Genomic DNA, 19,544 nt, shown 5'->3' with positions numbered 1-19,544 from the left:
CATATTTGAAATTCAAATGACAGAAAACTGAAAAATAAAAGGGAAATGTGCCCTGATAACCAAACACCTGCAATATTAACAAACTTGGTATGGGTCACCTGGGTGGCTCAGTCAGTTAAGCATCTGACTTTGGTTCAGGTCATGATCTCATGGTTTGTGAGTTCCAGCCCTGCATCAGGCTCTGTGCTGTCAGCACAGAACAGGCTTCAGATCCTCTGTTCACCCCCCTTTCCACCCTCCCCTCTCTCTGCCCCTCCCTGCTTGCACTCCCTCAAAAATAAATAAAAATATTAAAAAAAAAAAAAAGCTTGGTATGCATCCTTTCAGACTCTTACAACACAGATGTTACATATACAACTGCAACTAAAAATATTTATATAATTTAACACATTTTAAATAAGATGGGTTCACAATATTTATACTATTTTGCAAACTGTGTCTTTTTCTTTCTTTTCTGCAGAAAAGAATTAACACAACAAGCCTGAGGTTATTGTCTTTAGAAGGGCCAACTTACAAGGCTGACCTGTAGCTGGTATCTAGGAACTTGGCACTCCAACCATTCCCTAAATGGTAAGAGCGGCTCACTGTGCCTAAACTGTTTGTACAAACCATATGGTCTATGGTGAACACCTACTTTCCTTCTGGGAGTCTGGAATATTGGCACGTACTACACAGAGGGTGCCTACATAACCAGCTAGTAAAAATCTTGGGCACCAAATCTCAAATGGGCTTCTCTGAGCAGAAACACTGCACATGCATCATTGCATTTTTCACTGCTAAAGAAAGGAGCACACTTGATATGTCTCCTCACAGGAGAGAGACAGCATTGGAAGTCTGTGCATGGAGTTTTCCAGATTCTGTGTCTTTTTCCCTTGCTAATCCTGTCATGTATCCTTCTGTTATAATAAACCTTAGCTGTGATGACAACCAAAAGTGGAATCTTATGAAGCCTAGCAAAAATACGTTTTACTGTAAATGTATTTTCTCCTCCTTATGATTTTCTTTATATTTTCTTTCTCTAGCTTACTTTATTGTAAAAACACAGTATATGATACACATGACATACAAAATATGTGTTGCTCAATTGTTTGTGTTATTGGTAAGGCTTTCAGTCAATAGTAGGCTATTAGTAGTTAAGTTTCTGGGGAGTTAAAAGTTAACATGGATTTTTGACTGTGTAAGGGGGTCAGTGCCCCAACCCTTCACTGTTAAAGGGTCAACTGTATAGAGAACTACCTCATATATATAACTCTGCATGCTTTTGCACTTACTTCCTTAGGTTGTACTTTCCTAGAAGTAGATCTGAATTAAATGGGATATGGAATTTTCAATCTTTTTTTTTTTTCCTGAACAAGTATAAAAAAGGTCATATGGAAACAACAAAAGAAAAGGCTAATTTGGGGTAGAGTGGAGCCAGGGAATCAGAAATGGGAGAACAAAGTGGCCACCAGGGAGGGTGAAAAATAGTTCCTGCAAGGATTCTGGTTCACAATTCTTGCCTTCAGCACAGGAGCAGGCAGCATCCCCCAATGCTAAGACCCATATCTTTCCCCTAGCTCACAGCCGGAGTCCCTAGATGCATCAGAGCCAGAGGAGAAGGCTGAGGACTGCTGGGAGCTACAGATCAGCCCAGGGCCACTGGCCCATGGGCATCAAAAAATATTAGATCTGCTTAATAAAGTCTCAGCCCAGGATCTGTGCAGCCTGCAGAACATTTGGAATTTTCAATCTTAATACAGATCACTAAAATTCCCTATAGGAAGATTATATATAAAGTTTTACCATCATGACAATGTACAACAACCATTTTCCCTACAACCTTGCTGACCACAAGTATTAATCTTTTTTATCTTTGTCCAATAGTTGTTTTTTTTTTTTTTAATTTTAATTTTAGAAAGAGAGAGCGTGCAAGGGGAGAGGAGAGAGAATCCCAAGCAGGCTCCATATTCAGTGTGGAGCCCAACATGGGGCTCAACCCCATGACCCAGGGATCATGACCTGAGCCAAAATCAAGAGTAGGACCCTCAACCGACGGAGTCACCCAGGTGCCCCGGGAGAACTCTTAATAAATCAATAAGAAGATAACTGAAAAACAAATTGGACTTGTGCTCGCTTCGGCAGCACATATACTGAAATTGGTACGATGCAGAGAAGATTAGCACGGCCCCTGCACAAGGATGCCACGCAAATTCATGAAGCTTCAGTATCTTTAGGAGCACTAAGGAATCTACTCCTGAAATCACTGTTACACTACATGCTAACTAATCTGGATGTAAATTTAAAAAAAATAATAAAATTTAATTTAATTTTTAAAAAAACCCAAATTGGACTTAACAAGTTCAATGAAATGCACTGTACGGTGATTTAAAAAAAAAAAATCTTGGGGCGCCTGGGTGGCGCAGTCGGTTAAGCGTCCGACTTCAGCCAGGTCACGATCTCGCGGTCTGTGAGTTCGAGCCCCGCGTCGGGCTCTGGGCTGATGGCTCAGAGCCTGGAGCCTGTTTCCGATTCTGTGTCTCCCTCTCTCTCTGCCCCTCCCCTGTTCATGCTCTGTCTCTCTCTGTCCCAAAAATAAATAAACGTTGAAAAAAAAAAAAAAAATTAAAAAAAAAAAAAAATCTTTAACTATTGGACAGGGGCACCTGAGCACCTGACTCTTGATTTCAGCTCAGGTCATGATCCCAGAGTCATGGGGTCAAGCCCCAGGTCAGGCTCCACACTCAATATGGAGCCTGCTTAAGATTCACTCCCTCTCTCCCTCTCCCTGGCTTTCACTCTCAAAAAAAATTAAAAAAAAAAAACAAACTTTAAAAAGATTTCTCCTTGTATGTGAAAGATATTAATATATATGAAGAAATTTACCGATTTACCACATACCTTTAGAACTTGTTAACAAATTTACTTCTATATAGAAGGCTAATATTTACAGAGATCAAATCCTTTATGTTTCCAGGTTTGATGTAATGCTAAGAAAGGCTTTCCCTAACCACTTAAAAATATTTTTATATTTTCTTATAGATTCTCTAAGGAGTTTTAGCACATGACCTTTGATCCATCTGGAATCTGTTTTTATGTATGCTATGAAGGAAAATCTAATTTTTATATTAGTCAATAATCCAACATAGGAATGAGATTCATTTTCCTCCTTTGGCTTACTTATATCTTCGTATCCATATAATAACCATGTTATTATATTTGTGTAAAAAAGATTTTTTTTTTTTTTAACTGTTAGATTCATCCTAATTCTGCAAAAATAAATGCTTGGGGTTAAATTCCAGTTACCTATCTTTTGGATCCCAGCTGAAGAAAACATTTAAGTCTCTGTTGTCTCGCAAGGCTTCCCATGGAATGTCATCTTCTTCTGGCCGAAGATTCATTGATTTTATACTTTCTGCTAAACTGGTTGATCTGTGATATAGAAATTTATTTATGTATTATTTCAATAGTAAACCAGCCATGAAAACATATTAGCCACAACTTTGTTTTACTAGAAAGAAAGGAAAAGAAACAGGAAGGGAGGGAGGTAGAAGGATTTACTATTAAGAGGTAAAAGCTCACAGAAGGTGACATAGAACCAAGCCCACCTATACCATGTTGGCCTGCTACACAGCAAGAGAAAGGGTCTGGAAGCTCAAATAAAATAAAGTGGATCAGCATTAATTCCTGAAATCTCATGTTCACAGGGGAAGGGGAACTTTTTCAAAATTATATGGACTAGGGTGAGGACCACCACCTGGCTGGCTTCTGTACAGAACATGAAATGGTGCCGGCAGCACCCGATCATTACCCATGCCACGCAGTGAGTTATTTCCCCTTTCTTCTCTGTCCCTACCAAATTTCTCTCTCACTCTCTCTTTTTTTCTTTCCATTTTTCCTTATCTTAGGTCTACCAATATCACCCATTAGCCAATGGTTCTTAGGATCTGATCTAATCCCTTAGTTCCTTTTTAGCTCTTATGCAATACTTACATATTTGCTTCAAGTAGAAGGTCTAACAACATCCGTTCAGTACGGACTTGTGCAAAATGAAGAGAATTATTCAGCCTGTTCCTAAAAGCGATAAACTCTGGGATCTTCTCAAATGCACCATATTTGTAAGCTTGAATAATATATTCTGAGGTCTGGGAAGGAAAGATATCACCTCAGTATAAATATCTCACATATCAGGCAAAGGAAGGCAAACCTTGTCATGCAAAACAAAACACTCAGACTAAAATTAAGATATGAAATCTAATCTCTAAAGGTCACCAAGTAGAATATCAGCTATTAAAAACATTATTTTTCTTCTTTCCTATACCAGAATCATATGTGTTCTTTACTACTACTACTTGTAATAATACCCAGCTGCTGCTACCACCAGAGACTTTCTCTTAGCAGTTATGTCTTTCAATTCAATAGGACTGGAGGTTGCCACGTCAGTCAAAAATTTGGTTAGTGCCATTGTGGAAGGGATATTACTCCATGTTTTTCTGCATCTAAGATAAACTGTGTTTTATACAAAAGTTCCAAAAACACCGGGAATAATATAACCACCCACAATCAACCCAAATAAAAATCACCCTCCTTCAGAAAAGACAGGCTGCTCCCTGGTTTTGTTTATTTCTAAATACTATATGTCACAAACATAGGGCATATATGCATTACAACAGGATAGAAGACAACAAAAAAAGGACCCATAAAAATTCATCAGAATCCATTATGAGGACAGAAAGACTGCAAGAACCAGGTTTCTTATCCATCCAAACTACGTAAGACCAATGCTGAAAAATTCCATGAACAAGTAAGTGAAGGGAACACTCACCACGTGCACTTTAATTTTCAATTAATACATATGTACAGATGAAATGTTGTGAACAGAGGCAAGAAAAAGAACTCTCAACAGAAATTCTGGCACAACAGAAGAAAATCTCAGGAAAGAACATTTCATGGGTGTGGGCCTATGCCATCAGGATGACAAGTCAGGAGGGCACCCTTTTGGGCCATGGAAAATGTTACACTCAAAGCAGATATCTGCCCCAAAGATCCTTTCTAGAAAAGCCAGTCTTTTTAAACACAGCCTTAGTCAGCTCTGCCCCCATCTCCATTATGACTGAATAATTTGCCCAGTAGGAAAATAGGCCAATAGTTCAACAACATACCCTCTGATACACAGCCTCGCAGGGTTCATTTCAGGCCGCGGGATTGCGCCACGGGCGCTAATTCAACTGCATTCGATGCGGCTTTTAAACCCCATGGGACACCTCGGCGAGCTGTTTGCCTGCAGTATCTGGAGAAATTAAAGACGGACGGACACAAGAAAATTAAAAAGATTACTTGTGATCCTGCAGGTTTAAAGAAGGACTATCCAAAAAAGCTCAAGTGTACCTTCTAGCTTGATTAAAGGACAGTGATATGCCCCATCAAGAAGAGGCCAGGATGCTCTAAACACAAATGCCTATCCAAAGGCCTCATGGCTAGGAGAAAGCAAGGTTTACCAGAAGCCCTTGCAATAGGAATTTACAGCTTGAAAAAACCAGCTGCTTGGGAACATATGATCCGGCAGTTAATGGGGATAAAAATATGACTCTGGGGACTCCAATCAAATTTATCAATTACAGTTCCAAAATATGCTGATTAAAGAAAAGAACCCAAGTTTACGAAGTACAGAGGTGTTTTAATTTGAGTGGTCCATGGACTACCACTACTGAAAAAAAGATAATAGCTTTTAAAAAAGAAAAATAAGGGGCAACAAAAAGGAAACGTAGTCCTTTTAACAAACTGAGAAAGTAACTGTAGTTCTCTGGCTTCTGTTTTTAAGACAGTCCTCCTTTAATGCTGCAGCAAAGTATCGCTGCAGAGCTAGCAAAGGACCTGGGCATCTTCCAATAAGACCGAGCCTGGGGAAGTTCTATGATTGGAAAAAACAACCCCTACTGGAACTGCAGGCAAAACCGGAAGCCACAGGCACTTGAAAAACTTCTGACTATCAGAGAATGTTGTCCGTACCTATTTCTACTCATTTATGCACCAATGAGGCTAGTTATATCCCATATGGATTCCTGAAATGAACCCTGGTCACTGTAAAAATTAGCAAAATAGATGGACATCAAACCCTAAATAATCATCTTCTTGAATACTTATGTTAGACTTTTCAAGGGAAATTATTTTTAAATACACACAAGTAAGTAACTTTTGGAGATAAGAAAATCTGACTCTAATTCTCATATTGTAAAAATCTACTCCAAAGTAAGATGACAGCAACAATGATGACCTTTCCAGAAAGAAAATCCCTGTGTAGACCTTCCCAATTTAACTTTCAACCTCATAGCACAAAGCCTTACAAAGCAGAACGCTGGATTTTCCATTGAAGGATTAAATGTGTTCTTTCAAGAGCAAGCTGGGAATTGAAACACATCAGTCACCCAAGAAAAAACCATCTGGGGATCTCAAAAACTCCCAAGAATAAAAATCAGAACACAGAGCTTTAGCTTTCCAGAGATATTTCTAATACTATTAGGTTTAACACAACACTACAATCATGCTCTTTCTTACCCTCCAAGTCCTATAGGAAACAGTCCACACCACAGTCTCCATTTCCCTATTTTGGGACTCAGGCTAGGCATTAAGGTTGAGGTGCATTTTACTTGCTGTATTGGTTTTTGCTTTCGCCTCTAGGACCCCCCAAAGATTATCTACTTTAGTATGATTAAGTAAGTTCTTTCTTCTTAGTAGTAATAAAAATAAATTCCAAGTAGAGAGTCTTAGTCCCAGATCAATAAAATGATCAGGTTCAGCATCACATATATTCAGATGAATTAGTCACTCCTGCCACACACAACCATCAGCAAAACATCAAAGATAAAAAAAAGTCACTAAGAACAACATACCCTTCTCCAATCACTCCTAAGGATATCTCCCTTCCTATAACAATAACTTGAGTTGTTGTTTTGGAGTGGGTGTTTTCTTTTCAAAACAACTCTTTAGATACAGTATTTGTGGGGGGGAAACTAAAGCTTAATTTTCATTAGTATAAAATAACATACATTATTGACCAAATCATGAATCATATAGTGCTTCTTGAATGCTGGATGATTAAACTGGAGTAAAACCAGCCTCCAGGCTTGGAATAATCCCTTTTTTACCCCCAATTGCCACCTCAGAGCTATTTGAGAACAAAACTTTGAAAAGGCATCATCAGTCAATCTTCCTTAGAAATAAGGAATGACAGCCAGATTAATGAGATTTAAGAAACCCTTTTGATTTTTTTTTTTTTTTTTTGAGTTAATGCAACTTCTTAAAAACTGGGAAAGGGCAATCACAGATACTTCAATACACAGTGCAAACAGAGATTTATAACTCAACTGCCTACTTGTGCTAGGATACTTTAGAAACCCAAGGTCCTAGAGATGCCCTCGGATCTCTAAGCCAGGCCAGCACCTTCTAAGCAGCACGTTCAGATGCTGATGCCTACACTTCCCTCTCTTCCTGATTAGGAGCTGTGACACAAAATGAAGTCTGAACAAAGATACCACCAATCACTGTGGTGGAAAAATGCCATTTGGGGGAGGGGAACAGAGCTTAAAAGCCAAATGATGCACAGCTCACCATCCCTTGCTACACCAGCCTTCTAGGCCTTGCCCTGAGGCTTGTCAGGACATAATTATTGCAAGCTGACAACAATAAACCTATATTCCATTGTTCAGAAATGCTTCTGCCCTGCCTTCTATTTAATATAAAGCTAAAGAATTCAATGGAAGATAGATTAGCCAAAGCTGTTACAGTTATGAAAGGGTTTTTTACTTAAAAAAATCCTCATGACTGTTTGCCAAGAACCACCCCCAAAAACGGCTTCCTGGTCAAGTTCCTTAGTTGCTCTTAGACCGTGAACACAGAAAGCTATGGGTAGATATCTGGCATGGCCAAATTCCAGATGATGAGTCTTAGAAGCACATGAGAACAAAGCAGGCAATGACCATCCTCAAGATGTGCCTTCTTTCTCCTATGTTCTGGGTGGTTTTGCGCAGCTGGTTGACTGACTAGAAACCATATAAAACTTCTGCTTAACTGACAAGTGGAGATCAAGTCTGCTTGCAGTGAAAAATATGGCGCAAATCCCATCCTTTCATTATGGCACATAGCTCTACCTTATTTATTGCTACTTTTAAAAACATACTATTGACAAAAGTTTCTTGAAATGTCCTTCAATTGGTCAATTTCATAATTCTAAGAAAATACAAGTGCACTGGCTACTGGCAAAGGGCACAGTGGTTATAAACTTTAGAAACAAATAAAGGTAACAGAGAGCAGCTGCTACTGCAGAATCTTCTATGGCATCCCAGGCTATGAACTCTTTATGGGCTAGGTCTTACACCCTTAGAAAAAATTTCATAGACAGGGTGCTTGGGTGACTCAGTCAGTTAAGCATACAACTCTTGATTTCAGTTCAAGTCATGATCTCCCGGTTGAAAGATCAAGCCCCGCATCAGGCTCCACGCTGAGCATAGAGCCTGCTTGGGATTCTCTCTCTCAGTCCCTCCCCTGCTCGCTCTGTCTCTCAAAATAAATAAATAAACTTCAAAAAATAAAATAATAAGGGGCGTCTGGGTGGCTCAGTAGGTTAAGCATCCAACATTGGCTCAGGTCATGATCTCATGGTTCACGAGTTAGAGCCCTGCATCAGGCTCTCTGCTGTCAGCACAGAGTCTGCTTCAGATCCTCTGTCCCCCTCTCTCTCTGCCCCTCCCCCACTCGTGCTCTTTTTCTTTCTCTCTCAAGTAAATATTTTAAAAAATCTTTTTAAAAAAAGGATGCAGTCTTTTAAAAAAATAAAAAGTAAAATAAAATAAATACATGAAATAATTTTTTTTTTTTAAAAGGAATTAAAAGACAGGCGCCCTGGGTGGTGCAGTCGGCTGAGTGTCTGACTCTTGATTTCAGCTCAGGTCACGATCTCACAGGTCCGTGGGTTCGGGCCCCACGTTGGGCGCTGCACTGATAGCACGGAGTCTGCTTGGGATTCTCTCTCTCTCCCTCTCAAAATAAATAAATAAATGTTAAAAAAAAGAGAGAAATTAAAAGACAAATCTAGGAAGAATACCACTTTGTAGTCTGTTAACACCTAGTTTTAACTGCACCTTTGCATGGATTCTATTAAACACACCCATTCTAGCAACCACAAAGAACTCTTTACCTCTACCTAACAGCCATGGCGAGTATGCTATGGCCTAAGGGCACTGGCAAGTATGCATGGCACACTTCAACATGTGTACCCACCACACGAGGGAAGATGTTCTCTGAATCGTGTGCATTCAGCGGGCAAGGTCATATTTTTAAAAAGTATTTTTCACTTACATCTTTCTGGTTGGAGTGGAAAAACCTGAGCGCGAAGTTACAGGATTGGGATGCAGCAGCATACTGACCTAGGGACTCGGCATATCGGGTCAAAAGATAGCTAGGTCAGAAGGAAAGAAAAAAAAAACCATGTTATACTTACCCACTTCTAGTATCAAACACTGTATTTCAAATTACTATAGCAGAGACATAGCTAGGCACACAGAAAAGTTAAAACATCCTGCCACACAGATTATCTAATTCATGGAATCAAAAAACATTTTTTTTAAAGAGCAAAGTCAATTCAGTTTTGTGGGAGACCTAAAGTTCTATGCCATGCTTTCTTATACTCAGATGATTAATGGGACACAAGGGATAAAGAAAATATACCCTTGATTCATCACAAAGAATAATCAAAATACACATTCAAAGAAGCTCTAAGGTAGGGGCACCTGGGTGGCTCTATTGGTTAAGTGTCTGACTTCGGCTCAGGTCACATCTCACAGTCCATGAGTTTGAGCCCCATGTTGTGTTCTATGCAGACAGCTCAGAGCCTAGAGACTGCTTTGGATTCTGGGTCTCCCTTGCTCTCTGCCGCTCCCCAACTCATGCTCTGTTTCTGTCTCTCAAAAATAAACATTAAAAAAAAAATACCGAGGGACACCTGGGTGGCTCGGTTGGTTAAGGGTCCGACTACGGCTCAGGTCATGATATCATGGTTCGTGGGTTCAAGCCCCGCATCAGGCTCTGTGCTGATAGCTCAGAACCTGGAGCCTGCTTCAGATTCTGTGTTTCCCTCTCTCTGCCTCTCCCCCATTTACACTCTGTCTACCCTTTCTCTCAAAAATAAACAAACATTGGGGGTGGGAGGGAGGGGAGGGTGGGTGATGGGTATTGAGGAGGGCACCTTTTGGGATGAGCACTGGGTGTTGTATGAAACCAATTTGTCAATAAATTTCATAAAAAAAAAAATAAAAAAAAAAATAAACAAACATTAAAACAAACAAACAAACAAAAAAACAAGGCGCCTGGGTGGCTCAGTAGGTTGGGCGTCCGACTTCGGCTCAGGTTGTGCTCTCACGGTTTGTGAGTTCAAGCCCCGCGTCAGGCTCCATACTGACAGCTCAGAGCCTGGAGCCTGCTTCAGATTCTGTGTCTCTCTTTCTCTGCCCCACCCTCGCTTGCACTCTGCCTGTCTCTCAAAAATGAATAAATGTAAAAAAAAAATTTTTTTTTTTACAAAAAAACCCCTTCATTAAAGAAAAAGAATCTCTGAGGTCAACAAATGAAGTACATGTGTAAATCTCAAATGCAAAGCAGAAGTCAAGACTTCAAGACAACGTGTGCTAAGAAAAAGTGTTCAAAGTATATAGTTGTTTGCTATCTCTGGGGAAAACTTTCTTGCCTTTTCTAAATTGTGCAAATTTTAAAATTACCACAAAATGCTGGAAGATATAAAAATCTTTCTGCTTTGCAATAGGCCATATAATGGGGGATTACTTAATCTAAAAAGCTTAATAACAGAAACAACTCTGCTGCTAAACTCTAAAAGTCCAAGTTCCATGTAGAAGGACCCCACTGTAGTGTAGCTGGCTGCTCGGTATTCAGAGTATATACTACCAACCCAATGGTGTCATGCTGGATATGCTTAGCATCAAGGCTGGAGTACAGATCCACCACTGGTTCAAATGCACCCAGTACACAGTAGATTCGAACAAGCAGCAATTTGAATTGAGCGTTGGAAGGGCTGTGGATTAATCCCTCTTCCAGCAAAGTCAGGGCCTGCCACACAGCAGTCTCATCACCTAGAATCAAAATGTAACAGCATTATCCACAGTGCTTGACAACAAAGGGAGGTTTCTCACAAACAAAAGACAAAACTTACTGATGTATCACCTCCCCTAGCTATTTAAAGAATGAGTTTAGGTGTCTGAGAACAAATTTTAGATACATACCTATAAGCAAAATCAGGAATTTCCCTGAATAGAGTCTCTCAACAGTTATCTCACAGTTCTTAATCATGCATCTACAAAAGTGATGCCAACATTAAGCTGCAAGGTCTTATGAAGAAAGTTACGGAATCTCAGAGAATCCTAGATGCTGAGAAGAGATAGACTCTGAAGGAGAACTAGAGTCCACCAACCTTCTCGGTACAAGATTTTCTCTATAAGATTCCAGACAGATGCTCTCAATACACATCATTTTTCTTCCATATGTAACTCTACTATTTGAATGTCAAGTGATACTTGAATAAAACTGTTCACTAATAATCAGACTAATACGACACATTTTTTTTTGGTTTGGCCTTCAAAAGGCTCCAAGCATCAAGAGTCTTAAAGACCAAGTAACTTCTGTTTTGTGTACCAAAGAAAATATGAAATAAAGATTTATATACAAAAATATTCACTGTACTAATAATGGGGGGACGAGGAAATAAGTTATAGTAAAACCCACACATGGAAAACACCATGCAGCCATGTGACATTAATGAAGAGTTTTTAGTATTAAGGATAAATACTTATTAACGTTCAGTAAAACACATACAGTTAAAATTAGTGTGAAGAAATGATCTTCAGTCTGTAAAACATGCACAGAGAGAGAAGGATATATGCCAAAATATCAGAGTGCCTTTTGGAAGCTGGAAATGGAAGATTAAAATAAACTGTTCTCCAAAATTTGTATAAGCTATTTTTATAGTCAGCAAAAACCTAAACTGAAACTAAAACTTGGGGTGCCTGGGTGGCTCAGTCGGTTGAGCGTCAGACTCTTGACGCTCCGTTGTGGGATTGAGCCCTGCATCCAGCTCTACGCTGAGCGTGAAGCCTACTTAAGATTTTTGTTCTCTCTCTTTCTTTCTCTCTCTCTCTCTCTCTCTCTCCCCCCGTTGCCCCTCTCTCCCACTCGTGCTCTTTCTAAAATAAAAATAAAAAAATAAAACTTAAAAAAAATTTAAAGTAAAAGCTCCATGAATTGAGCTTTTAAAATTATATCCTATAGGCTTTTTTTTTAGGAGAGAAGAAACAAGATATAATCGACAATTGGAGCTTTAGACAAATATCATGCATAATCCTAACCAAACTATACACACCTATAATCTATGCAAACTACCATTATGATCTTAGTGTACTGCCTCTGGGCTGGAATTACTTTACATGGTAGTAATCACAACCTGCACCCAATTTTCTGTTCTGCTCTTTGCTTTTAAAGTGTTTTCTGATGTTCCTACATGATCTTCACAATCATAATTTTATTGAATTTAACACTCACTGACCTAAACTCTGGAGCAACACTAAATTTAAGGGTCACAGATAGTTCTTGCCCTCAAGAAGCTCAGAAGTGAGTAGAAGAGATGGCTGGACAATTATAATGGAATAAATAATTTTAAGAAGTTCCAGTTATTCAAAGATAACTAGTACTTAAAAAAAGATCTCCTTGGGGTACCTGGGTAGCTCAGTAGGTTGAGCATCCAACTTAGGCTCAGGTCATGATCATTTTTTTTTTCAAAAATTTTTAAATATTTATTTTTGAGAGAGAGAGAGAGAGAGAGAGAGAGAGCGAGCGCGTGCGCAAGTAGAGAAGGGGCAGAGTGTGAGGGAGACACAGAATCTTAAGTAGGCTCCAGGTTCTGAGATGTCATCACAGAGCCCGATGCAGGGCTTGAACTGAAGAACCGCAAGATCATGACCGGAGCCGGAACCAGATGGTTAACCTACTGAGCCACCCAGGTCATGATCTTGCCGTTCCTATGTTCAGGCTCACTGCTGTCAGCCGGTCAATGTGGAGCCCGCTTCGGATCCCCTGTCCCCCTCTCTTGCTACCCCTTCCCCACTTGCACTCTCTCAAAAACCAAAACCAAAAACAAAACATTTAAAAAAAGATCTCCTTAAGATGGAAACAAAATTTTAAATAGGGGAAAAAAGGCTTAATTCTCATCTATTAAATCAAATGTCATAAAGACGTTTTTTACTTTATTTGCCAAATTTAGGCTGTAATTATAGCTTTATGCAAATTCTTCACCAAATCAAAAGAGCATCAAGGATTGATGAGTTTTAAGGCAAAATTTTTCCTTCTTTTTTTTTTTTTTTAAAGTAATCTTTTCACCCATTGTGGGGCTTGAAGTCATGACCCCGAGATCAAGAGTCACATGCTCTTCCGACTGAGCCAGCCAGGTACTCCAGGACAAAATTTTTCTAACTAAATGTTGTAACATAACAAAATGATATTACGTTCTGGGATATAATAACGTACAGCATGGTGACTATAGTTAACAATTCTGTACTGTATACTCGAAAGCTGCTAAGTGAGAAGATATTAGTTCTCATTCCAAAGAAAAACAATCTGTGACTGTGAGGTGATCCACGTTCACTAAATTTACGGTGATAATCATTTCATGGTAGACATATCAAATCATTACATTACATATCTTAAGCTAGTACAAAGTAGTATGCCAATCACATATCAATAAAACTGGAGGGGAAAAAAATGACATGCTTAACTCCACATTTTACTTTTGCTGAATCATAAAGAAATGCTTTTCTGCAAAATATTTGACAGCGTCAATGTATTCAAGTGTTCTTCTTAATCTTTCACATTCAAATCAGTCTCTTTCAACATCCTCACCAAATTTCCATAGATTTCTAATCTCTGCCAGATCCACGTTAGACAATGACTATGCCTCTGATTGGAACACTTCAGTATCATTTTCACCTTCAACAATCCTTGCATCTTTATTATACTGGCAATTTTCCAATGTATTTACACTGTATGATTATGGAAAATTTGCCTAACTTCTTTCTCTCTGCCCTGTCTTTCCCTCATCTATAAAACTGCAACAATCTTAACAGTATTATTATGAGGTTTAAATGAGCTAATTCATATAAGACACTTTCAAGTACCTGATGATCAACAAACGTTAGCTATTATTATATGGGCAGACACGCTGCTCAAAGAAACAAGAGATTAGCAAAGCCACAGTCTCTTACGAGCAAGAATGGATGCTAGGGGTAAGTGGGGAAAGGTATCTTATCTGAGTAGGGACCAAATTACTGAGTGGTCAGTTCATTAATGATGTTTTATTACATCCCTATGCACACTCACAATTCTGAGCCTCGGATGACAAGTCTGATAAAAATGCTGCAATACAGTGCAAGAAGTGCAAGAAGTGCAAGAAGTGCTAGCACAGAGGCACACACAACGTCCTACAAAGTTCAGAAGGGGCATAAAATCCGCAATGGGTATGGGGGTAAAATCAAGACAGGCTTGTCAGAGGCACTGTTTGAGTAAAAGTGAGATGAAGAGAGTAAGAAAGTTATTTCAAAGAGAGGCACCACAGTGTTCACTAATAGTAGCAAACCAACCAACCAACAAACAAAACACAGTAGATACAGGCTGTAAGTAACCTAAGAATTTGGAGATAAAGGCAGAGGCCAGATCGTGAAGAGCACTGTAAACTACCCTAAAAAGGTTGATCTTTATCCCCAGGAAAACAGGTACCTCTGAAGGATTTTAAGCAGGAGGATGATGGAATCAAAATCAAGTGCTCCATGAAACGACCCCCGAGGGCAGGGTAAGTTTTACCTATATTGCACAGTCCTGTCTCCTGGGCCTTTTGTTTCTTGTGCAGTTTATTCTCGTGAATATGCAACAAGTACCTAAGTTTTTCCCCAAAAAAACTGCTCATAAAAGAAAATGTCAGGAGTGAGCCCTAAAAAAAAATGAATCATCTTTTTCATGCTCAATGATACATGACGCCTCCTTCAGCATGGACTGTATTTTTGTCTTAAATAGGCTAATTAGAACTATTCCAAAAAAGGTGCATTCTCCTACATATGTATTTTTTAAGTGAATAAGAAGGGCTATTCCATTCCATGGGCCTATACATCTATCTCTGAAACAGTTTCTCTGTATTTTAATTACTGTAACTTTGTAATACGCACTTCAGTCATTATTCACTATATTTAGAAATGTTTAAAAACAGAAAAGACAGACAAGAAATAACAAGTGTTGGCAAGGATGTGGAGAAAAAGGACCCCTCGTGCCCTGTTGGTGGGAATATAAGTTGGTGCAGCCACTGTGGAAAGCAGTGTGGAGGTTCCTTAAATAATCAGAAATATCACACAATTCAGTAATTCCACTACTGGGTATTACCAAAAGAAAATGAAAACACCAATTCAAAAGGATATATGCACCCCCATGTTTACTGCAGCATTATTTACAACAGCCAAGGTATGGAAGCAAACCAAGTGTCCGTCAATAGATGAATGGATAAAGAAGATGTGGTGTGTACACACACACACACACACACACACACGAATATTATTCAGCCATAGAAAGGAATGAGATCTTGCCATTTCACAACAACATGGATGGACCTAGAGTGTATCATGCTAAATAAGTCAGAGAAGACAAATCCCATATGATTTCACTTATATGTGGAATCTAAAACATAAAACAAACCAAGCAGAAACAGACCTATAAATACACAGAACTGGTGGTTGTCGGGGGGAATGGCAAAAAGAGGGAGTGGGAGGTACAGGCTTCCTGTCCTGGAATGAATAGGGACGGGGTGAAAGGCACAGCATAGAAAATACAGGCAATGGTACTGTAATAGTGCTGTATGGGGACACACAGTAACTACATTTATAGCATGATATACAAAATTATTGAATCACTATGTTGTACACTTGAAATTAATGTGTCAATTATATTTCAATTTAAAACATTTTTAAAATAAAAACGGGCAACTGGGAGGTTCAGTCGGTTAAGCATCTGACTCTTGATTTTGGCTCAGGACATGATCTCACCGTTTCCTAAGTTCGAGCCCCACATCAGGAGCCTGCGTGGACCAGCATGGAGCCTGCTTGGGATTCTCTGCTGGTTTCCCTCTCTCTGCCCCTCCCCCACTCGTGCTGTGTCTCTCTCAAAATAAACATTTTAATAAATAAAATAATAAAAATAAGAACATATATGCATTGATTTAAAAGATTATCCTGATTAGAGAGAGAGGGATATCTGGGGATGGGTTCTTTTAGAAGCACCCTGGACAACGTCAAAGAAGAAAAACCTAAAAGCATAAATCAAATTCTTGGATTACATAATTAGTCTCAGGATTTATAATCAATAAAAACAAAGCATAAAGTTAAATTGAAATCACTGTTCCTTACCTGTTTCTCTCCATATATCAATAAGCACATGGACAGCAAGGAGACAGTAATAGTCTGAAAACTGCAATTCGGTTTTCAAACAGGATTTCCCTGTAGGGAAAAAATCCCATATTTGTATTTTAACATTTGTGCAACTATCACTGCCCCAAAGGAGTTTTTTAAAGCAGGAAAGTGACAGGAGAGGTAAGATAAAGAGAGGAAATGAAAGTAATAAGATTAGCATAAATAACAGAAGAAAATATAAGCCATGAATCAAAAGATTCAAAATAAGGTAAGGCCACACTCAGCTGGACCAGAAGAAAGCGTTCCAGAACAAAGGTGGTATCTGAAACGACCCCAAAGGGAGAGAAGCAAGATTTGGAAGGAGGGTTCAGGTTAAGAAAAGACCAGAAGCCAGGGGCCAGTAAAACTAAAGTAATAGTATGCTCATTACTTCACTTAATGATTTAGAATACAGTTAGAGAAATACTGATGTCATCTGGTCAGATAACTTATATTTTATCACATGTATCTAGCAATCTAAAGATCATCTATTTCTAAACTACATTTTTACTTCACAATTAACAACATTCCTTTAGTGCAATTTCAGTCTATGTATTAAAAATACTAAGGCCTATAAAAGCAGAAAAAGTGACAGTTATCATAAACTCCATGTAATTCATAGGAGCCCCAATGTGATAGCTCAATCAGGAAGAATATGGACAACTATAATCACTTAAAACTCCAAACTTAAGAAAGGCTTTACATTAGGACAGTCTTCCCACCTGACAAAATATCCTCCTTGCCAAACTCATTACAACAAGGTGCTCCAGGTGATTAAAAAAAAGGTCTTCTAAAACTTAGCAAATCAGGGAACAACTGCACACTTTGAAAGGCTGCTCACCAAATTCCAGTCCATGCTGGTACCTTAACATCAATTCTCTGACCACACTCTGTTTCTGATTTTTATCCAGAGTGTGGTACAAGCCAAGTAACCTCGTCAGCTGCACCACACATAAATGTTGCTGCAGAGCTCTGATGTCGGCAGGCAGTGCCAACTTATCCTCTGTTGGTGTCGACAAAGGAACAACTCCAAGTAATTGATTAATAAACTGCAAAGTAGAAAAAAAGGAGCACAGATCTCAAAACAGAACTAGTCTCTGGTAGGCATTAACAAATTAAACATTAACAAATGTTGAAATGGTCTAGAAAAAGACATCAAGGAAAAAGTACAAATTAAAACCCCTTTAGTAGATCATTTTCTATCTACCAAAATTAAACAAAAAAAATTTCTTTTTTTCTTTTAATGTTTATTTATTTTTGAGAGAGAGAGAGAGAGAGAGAGAGAGAGAGAGACAGAGTTCTAGTGGGGAGGGGCAGAGAGAGAGAGAGAGAGAGAGAGAGAGAGAGAGAGAGGGAGAGAGAGGGAGAGGGAGAGAGAGAGAGAGTGAGAGAGAGAGAGGAGACACAGAATCTGAAGCAGGCTCCAGGCTCCAAGCTATCAGCACAGAGCCCAATGCGGGGCTTAAACCCACAAACCATGAGATCATGACCCAAGCCAAAGTCGGACACTTAACCAACTGAGCCACCCAGGTGCCCCTAAAACAAAAAAAAATTTCTAACAGCACATAATGCTGGTAAAATGCCAATAAAAATGGCACACTCGTTCACTGCTGGCCACAAGTATTGGTCAATACCAGGTACTATACTAACTAAAAGATTAAAAGAATTGCAAAAATGAGGCACCCAGCTGGCTCAGTCGGTTGAGCGTCCAACCTCAGCTCAGGTCGTGATCTCATGGTTCATCAGTTCGAGTCCCACGTCGGGCTCTCTGTTGTCAGCACAGAGTCCACTTCAGATCCTCTGTCCCCCTCTCTCTCTGCCCCTCCCCTGCTCACTCTCTCTTGCTCTCTCAAAAATAAAAAATAAACATTAAAAAAAAGAATTGCGAAAAGGTTTCATAAATTACAGCATATCAACATACTATATAGTGTGGCAATGAAAAGTTTAATTAGGAAACTGTAAAGAGCACAGTACCAAAAACAAAATTGATATACGAGTAAATTCTTAAAGAAAACGTTACACACTGAGAGGAATAGTTATGTCATATCAGTGGCCTTAACTTGCTTTTTAATTGTTGTATTTTGACATAATTATGGATTCGCATGCAGTTGTAAGAAATAATACAGAGAGATCCCATGTACCTTTCTCATCCAGTTTCTCCCAATGGTAACACCTTGTATTAAAATGTTTTTAATTCTAGGGACACCTGGGTGGCTCAGTTGGTTAAGCATCGGACTTCAGCTCAAGTCATGATCTCACGGTTCGTGAGTTCGAGCCCCATGTTGGACTCTGTGCTACCAGTTCAGAGCCTGGAGCCTGCTTCACATTCTGTGACTCCCTCTCTCTCTGCCTCTCCCCTGCTCACACTCTGTCTCTCTGCCTCTCAAAAAATAAACGTTAAAAAAAAATTTTAATGTGTTTGAATCTTTAAATTTGGAATTAAAAAAACATGTATCGTTCCCATTACACGTTATTAAACATGGGCTTACTACTCACTGCCAAAATCCTATTAAGGTGACAACAAAACATCAAACCACAAGGATCACGAACATGTGAAAAGCAGACAGCAAACAAACACTAACAGGATTTCAAAGATAAAAAGCAGCAGAAGGGCAGGTGTCAAGTGCTAACCGACGCACAGGGCAGAAATCTAACACACACAAGGGGCAGCAAGTCTATTCCTGACACAGAACCTTACAAGGCAGAAATTCAGGGCCCCAGAAAGCCCAAGTGTTGGTGGGACTGAAATGGAAGAACAATTAAATTCCATCTAAGAAGTCTGACTGCTCCCTAGCTCACAGACTGACTTCCTAAACCCAGCAGATGCCTGTAGGTATACTCCCAAGGAGAAGCTGAACCAGAGGCACTATAGATTCACAGACAACAGGTATAGCTAGAAATGGGGATAAAGTGCTATTTTTAATTGTCTGAGGAAACTCCACACAGTTTTCCACAGTGGCTACACCAGCTTGCATTCCCACCAACAGTGCACAAGGGTTCTTTATTCTCCACCTCCTCACCTATCATGTG

General features: G+C 39.3%; 1 protein-coding gene, 1 long non-coding RNA gene and 1 other non-coding gene across 3 annotated transcripts in view; 2 read left to right on the top strand and 1 right to left on the bottom strand.

Moving 5' to 3' along the window:
• Positions 1-19,544, bottom strand: part of NAA25 (N-alpha-acetyltransferase 25, NatB auxiliary subunit) — a 78,903-nt gene that overhangs the window by 19,841 nt on the left and 39,518 nt on the right. Inside the window, exons 12-17 of the mRNA XM_030292219.2 lie at positions 17,356-17,563; positions 16,473-16,562; positions 10,934-11,114; positions 9,331-9,430; positions 3,970-4,121; positions 3,283-3,408 (exon numbers count right to left, since the gene is read on the bottom strand). Of these exons, the coding sequence (XP_030148079.1) occupies positions 3,283-3,408; positions 3,970-4,121; positions 9,331-9,430; positions 10,934-11,114; positions 16,473-16,562; positions 17,356-17,563 (857 nt within the window). The remainder of the gene's footprint in view (positions 1-3,282; positions 3,409-3,969; positions 4,122-9,330; positions 9,431-10,933; positions 11,115-16,472; positions 16,563-17,355; positions 17,564-19,544) is intronic.
• Positions 245-18,750, top strand: LOC115498639. The gene is made up of 4 exons (XR_003963890.1): positions 245-570; positions 3,684-3,799; positions 14,791-14,875; positions 18,715-18,750. It is a non-coding gene; the product is annotated as an uncharacterized LOC115498639 (long non-coding RNA).
• LOC115498909 lies at positions 2,106-2,212 on the top strand. The gene has a single exon (XR_003964016.1). It is a non-coding gene; the product is annotated as a U6 spliceosomal RNA (small nuclear RNA).

The sequence above is a fragment of the Lynx canadensis genome, chromosome D3, assembly GCF_007474595.2.
Source record: "Lynx canadensis isolate LIC74 chromosome D3, mLynCan4.pri.v2, whole genome shotgun sequence".
NCBI classification, from domain to species: Eukaryota; Metazoa; Chordata; class Mammalia; order Carnivora; family Felidae; genus Lynx; species Lynx canadensis.
The sequence above is the reverse complement of the archived record's forward strand: the minus strand, read 5'-3'. Positions and strand labels throughout refer to the sequence as shown.